This window comes from Panthera leo, chromosome B4 (assembly GCF_018350215.1).
Source record: "Panthera leo isolate Ple1 chromosome B4, P.leo_Ple1_pat1.1, whole genome shotgun sequence".
Classification (NCBI taxonomy): domain Eukaryota; kingdom Metazoa; phylum Chordata; class Mammalia; order Carnivora; family Felidae; genus Panthera; species Panthera leo.
Window position 1 is genome coordinate 118847494 of NC_056685.1, and position 12252 is coordinate 118859745.

The window sequence follows — 12252 nt, forward strand, 5'->3', positions numbered from 1 at the left end:
GGGGTGGGGCGGAGGATGCATCCTTAGGCGCGCGCGGCCACTAGCAGCAGCTGGAGCGCGCGCGGAGGCGTACTGTCCTGGGCGCTCGGAGTGTTATTTATTTGCGTGCGCGGGCGCGCGCTGTCCGGGCTGGGCGGGCGGAGCGGGCTTTGACTGCTCCGCGGTTCTGAGGCGAAGAGGGGGAGTTACCAAGTGGACGCTGATGCTGTATTTCTGGCCTGAAGGGGCGAGGGAGCGGAAGGTGAGGAGTCTCGGCCATCAGCGACCCTCGAGGACTTGAAGCCGCGGCGGCGTCCGTAGGGACGCCAGGCTCCGCTGAAGGGAAAGAGCGACTGCCCGAGTGGCCCTCCTCCCTTTGTGTCTGGGGTGGGGTCCACCCAGAGGGCGGCCCTCGGACCCGGGTTCACCTCGGCGCCCCGGGCCTGTGTGGTCGGCCTGCGGGGGTGACATCTACCTTTCCGCCAGTCAGAGGTCCCCGGGGATGGGGGGGGGTCGAAATTCATTCAGGCGCCCCGGGCTACGGAGGCTCTGGTAGGCACCTATGAGGCCCGGACTTGCCCCGGGGCTGCGCGCCGCGCCCTACATTCCTTTTAGGAAGCCCCCATTGCTTCCCTCCCCAGACCGCCACCCCCACCTTGACTTCCCAGTCTGTCCCCGCAGGGCTGCTCTTCCCAGTAAGACCATGGTGCACAGGTTTGGGTAAGTTTGTGCCTCGCTTTTCTGCCCGAGCTGGGTTCTTTGGAGGTTCAGTAGCCGATTTCAGGGACGCAGAATTCTGGGACAAGGAATAATTAGTAACTAACCATCCTGCTCCTGTACCAGGAAGAGAGATTACTGAGAGAGGAAGTAGCCAACTATTACTGGTTTCCTGGATGAAATTGCCCTTTACTTTCTTTCTGTTTAACATCTTTGAAGAGTTTGTTTTTACATTTTGATGCGGTTACAAAAGTGGGACACTGAATTTTTTCAGAATATTATGATTTGTGCAGAGTTTAAAAACGTGTTTAAAATTTACATAATGGGGATGGGTAAAGTTGGAAATTAGTTTCAGGTTGTCAATTTGCTTAGCAATTCGAAATAACCTAAAAAAATTAACTAAAAATTAAGGGACGTTTTATGTTCAAAAATTTTTTTAAGTTTATTTATTTTGAGAGAGAGAGAACACAGGGGAGGGGCAGAGAGCGAGAGAGAGGGAGAGAGAGAATCCCAGGCAGGTTCTGCATTGTCTGTGTGGAGTTGGATGAGGGCTCGAACTAACAAATCGAGAGATCATGACCTGAGGTAAAACTGAGAGTCGGAGGCTTTAACCAGTTAAGCCACCCAGGCCCCAGAGGGGACATTTATGTTTAAATTGAGATCATAAAATGTTATTAATGTTTAAAAAATATAGCTTTATTCCAATCATAACTTTCTATTATTCAGTTTCATGCTAATACTGGACATTAGCATGCTGGACATGAGATGTCAAGGTGAACCTTGCCAAGTATAGGCACATGCTCTATTTCCCTATGTTGCAAGTGCCACAGTTGTGACTTTAAAAGTATATAGTCATTGTTGACACTTAATGATTATCCCTCCTCTCTGTGCACCCCAAATGATTTGTACTTACCTGTATTTTTGCACTTAGGACATCACATTCTAATTATCTCTTTAAGGGGCGCCTGGGTGGCTCAGTCGGTTGAGCGACCGACTTGGGCTCAGGTCATGATCTCGCATTCCATGAGTTGGAGCCCCATGTCAGGCTCTGTGCTGACAGCTCAGAGCCTGGAGCCTGCTTCGGATTCTCTGTCTCCCTCTCTCTCTGCCCCTCCCCACTCGTGCTCTGTCTCAGAAATAAATAAACATTAAAAACATAAAAAATAAAAAAAAAAACTTCTGTGAGTCTTTTAATTATCTCTTTAAATTTTTCTCTCCCACTAGACTGTGAATTCCTTCAGGGATATGATTTAATCTCTGTAGACTTCAGGGCTTGGCACATAGGGACTCAAATGTTTACTGAATCCATAAATTAATATATTTAGACACTCACTGTATTACATTGGATAGAGTTCTGTTAATGTTTTAAAAACTTGCGAACATTCTGATCTGGATTTTATACCCATGGAAAAATTTGTGTTGTATTTGAAATAAAGTTGGTAGGAACTTAGAATATTATACTGTAAAGAATATTCTTTTTTTGTGTCCTCTTAATCCAAGGAATGACACCAAAGCATATTTTCTGTTGCTTTGTCATACTTAGCACAGCCAAAACATCAGTGGAGTAAGCATGTGAGAAATATGTTTTAGATGAAGATCTAAAGCTGACACTCACCTTGAGTGAGAACTAATGCTCAATACCAACAATGCTGTGGTTAGTCTTAATGTTTAATACAAGTTTCTAAACATTAGGATTTTAGTATGATCACTGTTTATAAAAATCGTAAGTTTTTTTTTAACTCTTTTTTTAAATGTTTTATTTTTGAGACAGTGCAAGCAGGGGAAGGGCAGAGAGGGAGACAGAATCTGAAGCAGATTTCAGGCTCTGAACTTTCAGCACAGAGCCTGACATGGGTCTCAAACCCATGAACTGCAAGACCATGACCTGAGCCACGCAGGCACCTTTTAAGAAGTTTTTTAAATTGTAAAAATGATAATGTGTATTGAAAAAATTAAGACTATATAGAAAAGTACAAAAAAGAAAAAGGGGAAACGCACCAAATCTTGCTACTTGGAAGTAACCCAAAATGTTTTTCGTTGAATAGACTTCCTAACATCTCCCAATATGTTTATATGATACCAACATATTTTGTGTTGTTTTGGGGATCATGTTTCTCATTTTTTAAATCAGTTTGTGGTGAACATCTTTACATGTCAGTGCGTGAAGATGTGTCTTGTTTTTTGTTTTTAAATGTTTATTTATTTTGAGACAAAGAGCAGGGGAGGGGCAGAGAGAGAGGGAGACAGAGAATCCCAAGCAGCATCTGTGTTGTCAATGTGGAGCCGGTGGCTGGGCTTGAACTCACAAGCTGTGAGATCATGACCTGAGCTGAAATCAAGAGTCCGATTCTTAACCAACTCAGCTGCCCAGGTACTCCATAGAGATGTGTTTTGTTTTAAATGGTTGTATAATATTCCACTTTACATACATACTCTAATTTTTTAAATCCATACTTGGTGGGCATTTAGGTTGTTTTCATTTTTTTGGTGTGTCTATTAAAATGTTTATTTATTTTGAGAGAAAGGGAGAGTACGAGTTGGGGAGTGGTAGAGAGAAAGGGAGACGGAGAATCCCAAGTAGGCTTCTTGCTGTCAGCACAGAACCTGACACAGAGCTCGATCTCACAAACTGTGAGATCGTGACCTGAGTGGAAATCAAGGATTTAGACGTCTAACCAGCTGAGTCACCCAGGTGCCCCTCATCTTTTTTGTTTTTAATTTTGTTTTGTTTTCATGTTTTTTTCTTACCCAAACATTCTCTCTTAACTTTTTTTTTTAAGTAGGCTCCACACCCAATTTGTGGCTTGAACTCACAGCTCTGTTAACTCTTTTTTGTGTTTTGTTTTGGTTTGTTTTATATCTTTGCATACGTATGTAAATGTCTCCTTAAGGTAAATTTCTGGAAGTGAGATTTTTGGGTTAGAGACAATACTCACCTTAAATGCTTTTATATCTTATTGCCTTCCAGAAAAGTTATATCTATTTTGTACTCTCCTCAAGTGGTGCATATGAAAACTCATTTTTTCACACCTTTGAAAGCGTTGGGTTTTGTCCAGTTTTAAAAATCTTTGCCAAAAAAAAATCTTTTATTTCTTGATTACCAGTAATGTTGCACATCTTTTCATATCTTTATTGACCTGACAAAAATTTTGATGTTTTGTCCATAGCTGATGGTTGACAGCTTAGAGAAAAATTTGAGAGAGGATGGATGCAAAAGCTCGAAACTGTTTGCTTCAACATAGAGAAGCCCTGGAAAAGGACATTAAAACGTCCTACATCATGGATTGTATGATTAATGATGGAGTTTTAACAGTATCAGAGGAGGAAAAAGTAAAAAATGAGGTAAAGCCCTCTGAAGCAGTCTTTGCTATAAAGTTTTTTTTTCTTTCCAGTTTTTATTTAAAATGTTTGATATAATTATTTGATGACTTTAAAAAGTTTTCTTAAATTTATTTCAGAACTTGCACTGGTCTCCACTAATTTATGTTGCAAACATACTCTTTGTAGTATACTAAACTACTTATTTTTTTTAGCCCACTCAGCAGCAACGAGCAGCTCTCCTAATTAAAATGATACTTAAAAAAGATAATTATTCCTACATATCATTCTACAATGCTCTAATACATGAAGGGTATAAAGATCTTGCTGGCCTTCTTCATGGTGGCATTCCTGTCATCTCTTCTTCGAATGGTGGCAAAGATTCAGTTGGTGGAATAACTTCATATGGTTTGTATTCATTATATCTTATATCACATTGCTATGACAGTGCTACATTGCTGCAGTTTTATTGTATTTTAAATGGAGTCTGTTGAAGAGACTGGTTCACTGAAAATGCATGTGAAAAAATTATAGTTAGGTTTTCCAATTTAAATATATTTACTTGTACCTATGTTAACTCACATTTTCCTCTTGCCCAGGGAGCTGTCTACTGCTGAGGGAACAATACACATTTTTAGGGATTAAAAAGACAATTTTTAGGCTTTTATTTAAGCTCTTCTCCAGTTCTGTGTTTATTGAGCTCATGCATAGGAAAGAATAAGAATCTTTAGAAATCTATGTTCTTGAAAGGAACTCCATATTCCTTTACACCATCCTTTCCAGTCTTTAATATGAGAAAAAGAGATTGGAGAGTTAAGGAGGAATAGGGTGTATAAGGGCAGATGCAGATGGAGCTTTCCATTATCTGTAGTCATCTTGAAAGGCCTATGTTTTTTTTTTTTGTTATGTTCTGAGAAATCAGAGCATTGAGGTTAGTATGCTAGCCACATCTTCTCTTGGAAGTTCTGAGGTTAAAGCCCCAGCCTTGCTTTCTTTGGCTTTTATGGTATGACCTGAGTAACCATTTCAAAGTTCTGTTCATTCATACTTGTTTTGTTTTGGATTTCAGTAAGGACAGTCCTGTGTGAAGGTGGAGTGCCACAGAGGCCGGTGGTCTTTGTTACTAGGAAGAAACTGGTGAACTCAATTCAGCAGAACCTCTTCAAACTAAATGGTGAACCAGGATGGGTCATCATATACGGAATGGCAGGTTGTGGGAAGTCTGTTTTAGCTGCAGAAACTGTTCGAGATCATTCTTTCTTAGATGGTAAGTTTGATTACCATGTGTTGCTGGCTAAGGAAGCATGGTATTAGTTTCCTGTTGCTGCTGTAGCAAATTACCAGAACTTTGGTGGCATAAAACAACACAAATTTATTATTGTACAGTTCTGGAAGTGAGAAGTCTAAAGTAGTTCTTACTGGGCTAAAGTCATGGTGTCAGCAGGGCTGAGTTTCTTTTGGAGGCTCTAGGGAAAATCCTTTCCCTTGCATTTTCCAGCTTCTAGAGGTGGCCTGGACTCATGGTTCCTTCTTCCATTTTCAAAGCTGGTGGTACATAGCATCTTCAGATCTTTTTCTCTCTTTATGATCTTTGCTTCTGTCACTGCCTCTCTTTCTCTGACTCTCACCTTTTTGCCTCCCTCTTCTAGGGGCCCTTGGATGATCCAGAATAATATCATCCCCAAATCCTTAATTTAATTGCATCTGCAAAGTCCTTTTTTGCCATTTAAGGTACTATGATTACAAGTTCTGTAGGTTAGGATGTGAACATCTTGGAGAAGCTGTTATTCTCCAATTCCAGGCCAATATTCTCCAATAGCCAGACAAAGAGGCTTGGCTAACCAGTCTAATAAATTCATTATTAGATGGCACTTATTATTACTGGATTGAATCTAGTTCCCTTGTATCTTAATAATTGAGGGGATTGTAGAGTTGAAAAAGGATTTTGAAAGGTTGTCCACTTTATATCCCTGTCTTTTAAGCAGTATTGGACTTACACGTTCCTGTCAGTTGAGTGCTATAGAGAAGGAGAGTTTTGGAAACTCATTTCCATTAATGATTCTCCTAGTGGTGATTCTCCCATGTATTTGGCATCCTATATTAAACTATTAATTCCATTTCTGTAATTACTTCCATCAGTGGTCTATCTTTAAAAATCTTTAGGGGCGCCTGGCTGGCTTAGTCAGTAGAGCATGGAACTCTAGATCTCAGGGTTGGGAGTTTGAACGCTATATTGGATTTTCGATATAGAGATTACTTAAAAAATCCTGAGGGGAAAAAAAAATCCTGGCTTCTCTTAAGAAAAAAATTTTTAGTAACTTGTCTACCTTATATGTAATCCCCAAGAAAAAGAAAAAAATGGGAATTGACTATGGCAACCAATGGGTTTTTGCAGATAGGCCTTTTTTTTAATTTACTTTTTTTTTTTATTTTTAAAAATGTTATTTATTTTTGAGAGAGAGAGGTAGAGAGAGAGTGAGACAGAGGATCTGAAGCAGGTTCCGTGCTGAAAGCAAGAGAGCCTCATGTGGGGCTTGAATTCACAAACCATGAGATCATGACCTGAGCTGATGTCAGATGCTTAACTGACTGAGCCACCAGGCACCCCTAGGTTTTTTTTTTTTTTTTTTTTTTAAGAAATCACTACACTCTGTAGGGCTTGAACTCACAACCTTGAGATCAAGAGTCCCATGGGGCACCTGGGTGACTCAGTCAATTGGGCGTCCAACTTTGGCTCAGGTCATGATCTCACTGGTCACAAGTTTGGGCCCTGCATCAGGCTCTGTGCTGACAGCTCAGTGACTGGGGCCTGCTTTGGATTCTGTGTGTCCCTCTCTGCCCTCCCCCACTCGCACTCTGTCTCTCTCAAAAATAAAATAAATACAAGAGTCCCATGCTCGACTCACTGAGCCAGCTAGGCGCCCCTGTGGATAGGCTTTATAGATTCATTTGACATCTAGTGACTGACTTCTTGCTTCAGGTATTCATGTATTCAGCAAATGTTTGAGAGCCTACTATGGAGCTTGGCAAAAAGGAAGGTCTAGTCTGTGCATCTAAGAAATTTATTCACAGTCAAGTAGGGGAGACAGACACGTAAACAAATTATATGTGACAAACAGAGCAGTAGAAACAAGTATGTGGTACAAAGTTAGAACAAACGAAGGAAGTATTATCTCTCTGGGGGAAGAGGATGAACAGGACAGGCTCCTCTAATGACATGACATTTTAGCTGGAGTTTGGAGGAATAATAGAAGTTTGCTAGGTAGACTAGGTAGGGTTGGGAGAGCAGTGAAGGTATTGAATAGACTGGGGAAGGACATACTGTACAGAAGAGTGTTTAGGACATGTCGCAGGTGTACTGCTGACCTTAATGAATCTGGTGGGTTCTCAAGGTATTCATAGACAGCTCCATCAGTCTTTGGTTGCCTTCATTCATTAGTGACTTCAAGTGGAATTTAAAGATGGTTCTTGACTTCTAGTTGTTAATAACTTTTTTGTTTATAATACATAATAAGCAGTTAAAAGAGTTTATGATGAGATGACAAAATTAATGATGGAATAAATAGTAAGCCTTTAAGAGATTTAGAAAGATGAAGGCTAGGGCACATCTGTTGTACTCACCCTGCTTTGGTGTATACTTCACAGCCCTTGTCAATAGTATTGATCTTCTTTTGTTAGAAAAATGCCCAATTCCTTGGTTTTTCCTTGTTGTCATTAGAGAGAAGTTTGTGGGATTCAGTTCCATCCAAGTCTTATGGCTAAGGTTTTATTTGAATACTTATTTATTCATTCGCTCACTCTACTGCAAAGTTGATCACTAAGGGTATTTCAGAGTAAAAATTGGTTTAAGTTCTTTTAGTGTGAAGAAATGCATTTTCCTTACAATATTATGATGAATTTCCTTTTAAAAACATATTTATAGCTTACTAATTTAAAGGTTAGAAGTATGCCGCTCAACTCAGTTTAAATCACTCTAGATTACTGAAGTGAATTTTCAATTTTAGGGGTTAAAATTGACCAATAACTTATGGAATTAATTACCCAGGAATCAGATGGTATAAATAGTGGTCTCAGAGTTTTAACCACCTTGTTTTGAGAAAATGTCAAAGATACTGGCAATAGTCCAGTTTATAATGTAGTTAATATCTTTCATATACTTTTTTGAGATTTCATGTTCATATATAGAGGATTGAATTAATCATTGTTTAGTTCACACCTGTTTTCATATTGGGTCTGTGTAAGACTTAGCTTTTTCTTTTCTTTATTTTCTTTTTCTTTCTTTTTTTTTTGGTACAAGACTTAGCTTTTAGCTACTATGTTTGTTTTCTTTTAAAAATTTCCCATTCTCGATAAAGAAATTGTGGTTTATATACACAATGGAGTACTATGTGGCAATGAGAAAGAATGAAATATGGCCCTTTGTAGTACTGTGGATGGAACTGGAGAGTGTGATGCTAAGTGAAATAAGCCATACAGAGAAATACAGATACCATATGTGTTCACTCTTAGGTGGATCCTGAGAAACTTAACAGAAACCCATGGGGGAGGGGAAGGAAAAAAAAAATAAGGTTAGAGTGGGAGAGAGCCAAAGCATAAGAGACTCTTAAAAACTGAGAACAAACTGAGGGTTGGTGGGGGGGTGGGAGGGAGGGAAGGGTAGGTGATGGGCATTGAAGAGGGCATCTTTTGGGATGAGCACTGGGTGTTGTATGGAAACCAGTTTGACAATAAATTTCATATATTAAAAAAAAAATTCCCATTCTCACTTTCCATCCATTCCTTTAATACACACTTTTCCATTGTGTCTCCTCTTCTGTTTCATCTCCACAGTAATTCTTTAAGACCAGCTGGGTGTTCTACAATTTAACTCAATTCTGACACTATGTACCTGGAAATAGTGGCAGATCCCACAGGTTAAGGGCTTGATCTTGCAAGACTGTCCTCCTGCCATCCCTCCCATCCTTCAGATGCTAATCACAAGCCAGGTTGTTAGCTGTGCATCTGACCAAATGACTATAGATTGGACTTTCCCTCTTCTTGGATTTGATTAATTTGTTAGAGTGACTTTCAATATATATATATTTTTAATGTTTATTTATTTCTGAGAGAGAAAGGGAGGGAGGGGCAGAGAGAGAGGGTGACACAGATCTGAAGTAGGCTCCAGCTCTGAGCTGTCAGCACGGAGTCCCACGCGAGGCTCAAACCCATGAACCGTGAGATCATGACCTGAGCTGAAGTTGGATGCTTAACCAACTGAGCCACCCAGGTGTCCCTAGTGTAGCTTCAAAGGAAAACGTTTTATGTACTAGATTACTTGTTTATTATAAAAGCATATAAAAGAGGAACCGCCAGATGGAAGAGATGCAGTAGGGGCAAGGTATGTGGGAAGGGGTGTTGAGCTTCCCTGACAACTCTAGTATACCACTCTGTCTACACCTTCATTTCACAGGCTGTCTATACCCCCCTTTTGGGAGGCTTCATTAAAATGAAGGTGATTAAATCATTGGCCATTAGTGATTGAGTTCAATTTCCAGCCTCTCTTCCCTCTCTAGAGGTCTGGAAGATCTGGGGCATGGGGCTGGAAGTTCCAACCCTCTATATGGTTGGTTCCCTGGCAGCAGTCCCCATTTTTCCATTATATTGAGCCTTTTCAAAAGTAATTTTATTAACAAACTCAGGTGTGGTTGAAAGTGTCTTATATGAATAATTTTCACTTTTATACCTCTGGCATTATTTCAGGAACTGGGAACAAAACTAAATATTATAAAAGGTGTCCCTATGGCTCTTATTTGGGAAATTACAAGGGTTTTACAGCTATGTGCCGGGAACAGTGATGAAGACCAAATATATTGATCACTGTATCACCTCCCCATAGGTGATCACACCTCCCCATAGGTGATCCTTCCAGTGTATTTAATGTATGTTCTTTGTAAGCATATTTGTAATGTATGTTTTCTTGTAAAACGTGTTGTTTGTAGGCAGGTATTTTAAATTTGTGTAAATGTTATAGCGTTAATTATTCTATTTCTTACCTCTCTTGACACTGTTTTTAAGACTTATCTTTGTTGCTGGGTATATATCTTATTTGTTAACCTGATTGCTATCCTACATGGGGTGCATCTAGCACATTTTATTGTTTATTCCCCTAGTTGATAGATACATAGATGGTCTCCAACTCTTTGCAGCCCCACCAAAGCTGGGCTGAACTTTTACAGAAGTGAGAATTTTTTGAGTGTATGTACCTAGGAACAGAATCACTAAATTACAGAAAATGGTGACATCAGATTTGATTGCCCTCCAATCTGTATGTTGCCATGAGTAGTGTATGAGGGATCCTATAATCTCACTTCCTTATTGACACTAGGTATCTAGATTTATAATTTTTTGCTAGGTCAGCAAGTATAATCTTTTAATTTGCATTTCTCTGATAACTTGAGTTTGACTATTTCTAAGGAAGCTTTTTAGCTTTTTGGGTTTCCTTTTTTTAATTTTGTTTGTATCATTTGTCTGTTTTTCCATTGAGATTTCTTTTTCTCTTTGCTCTCTAGGAGTTTCTTTTATATTCTAGATATTTGATGCTGTTGGTTTTAGATTATGTAAATGTCTTCTTTTTATTTGTCTGTATTAACTTTGCCCTGGATGTCTTTAACAGAAATCTTTAATTCTGATATAGTCAAATTAATGAATTTTTGTGTCTTCTAATTTGTGCTTCTTGAATTTTGCTTAAGTACTTCTAAAATGGTATTATTATTCAGATTTAGTTCATTAATGTTTTTGGAGTCTGCTTTAGTATATCCACTAATTCAAGAGTAGATACTTTACTGAAGATAAATTTTAGTCACTGGAGTTCATTTCCATTCTAAAATATAGGAATCTTGGATTTTTGCCATTTAATTGTAGTATGAAACCTTTTTTTTTTTCTTTTGTAAGTGTCGATAGCTGTAAGGTTTACAAACTTTATTAACACTGTGGTTCTGGGGGCACCTGGGTGGCTCAGTTGGCTAAGTGTCTGACTTTGGCTCAGGTCATGATCTCACAGTTCATGGGTTTGAGCCCCATGTCGGGCTCTGTGCTGACAGCTCAGAGTTGGGAGCCTGCTTTGGATTCTATGTCTCCCTCTCTGCCCCTCACCTGGTCATGCTTGCTCATGCTTGCTCATGCTTGCTCATGCTCTCTGTCACAAAATAAACAAACATTAAAATTAAAAAAATACTGGTTCTTATAGAATTTTTGTTGTCTTAGGGTGGTGTTTAAAGAAATTATTATAAATAATAAAGAATATTAGATTCTTAACTATTTATGCCTATACATTTTTAGATAACCCAATTTCCTTTTTTTTTAAGTTCATTTTTATTTATTTTGGGAGAGCTTGAGTAGGGGAGGGAAAGAGAGAGAGAAGAGAGAGGAGAGAGACGGAGAGGGAGAAAGAGGGAGAATGCAGGCCCCTGCACTGTCAGTACAGAGCTGACACGGGGCTTAAATTCACCAACTGTGAGATCATGACCTGAGCCAAAACCAAGAGTCAGTTGGTTAACTGACTGAACCACCCAAGGTGCCCCGAGTAACCCAGTTTCCTTTCGAATGTTCAACCCTTTATTTATTTTGGGTGTGGGTAGGAAAATAGGAGTTCACAGGTGTTTTTTAAAATTTTTTTTTAATGTTTATTTTTGAGAGAGAGGGAGAGGGAGGGGGACAAAGTGTGAGCTGGGAAGGGGCAGAGAGTGAGGGAGTCACAGAATCCAAAGCAGGCTTCAGGCTCTGAGCTGTCAGCACAGAGCCCAATGCAGGGCTTGAACTCACAAGCTGTGAGATCATGACCTGAGTTGACGTCGGACGCCCAACCGACTGAGCCACCCAGGTGCCCCCCCCCTTTTTTTTTTAATGTTTATTTATTTATTTTGAGAGAGAGAGGTAGAGAGAGCATATGTGATAGAGCAAGGAACAGAGAGAGGGGGAGAGAGAGAATCCCAAGCAGACTCTGTGGTGCTTGAACTCACAAACTGTGAGATCATGACCTGAGCTGAAATCAAGAATCGGACGTTTAACCTACCGAGCTACCCAGGTGCCTGGAGGAGTTAACATGTTTATAAACCATTGATATCGCTGTGTATATATGCTGAGTTTTTAAAGCATGGAAGCTTTATCTGGAGGCTGTCTACTATTCGTTCTGTCCTTCCTAAGATTTCTTTGATGCTATTAGATTTTTAATTGCTACCATGACAAATCACATGTGAAAGT

General features: G+C 39.6%; 1 protein-coding gene across 9 annotated transcripts in view; it reads left to right on the forward strand.

Moving 5' to 3' along the window:
* The first annotated feature begins 42 nt into the window (after positions 1 to 42).
* APAF1 (apoptotic peptidase activating factor 1) overlaps positions 43 to 12252 on the forward strand; it is an 89178-nt gene continuing 76968 nt past the window's right edge. For 3 of the 9 annotated variants that reach the window (XM_042947468.1, XM_042947467.1, XM_042947469.1), the window contains exons 1-4: positions 43 to 241; positions 3864 to 4038; positions 4230 to 4422; positions 5084 to 5281. In XM_042947468.1, coding sequence (XP_042803402.1) covers positions 3901 to 4038; positions 4230 to 4422; positions 5084 to 5281 — 529 coding nt within the window. In that variant the 5' untranslated portion in view covers positions 43 to 241; positions 3864 to 3900. Of the gene's footprint in view, positions 242 to 261; positions 700 to 2584; positions 3068 to 3863; positions 4039 to 4229; positions 4423 to 5083; positions 5282 to 12252 lie in introns of those variants that run through there. The other 6 variants (XM_042947460.1, XM_042947465.1, XM_042947466.1 and 3 more) reach the window with 4 other exon arrangements.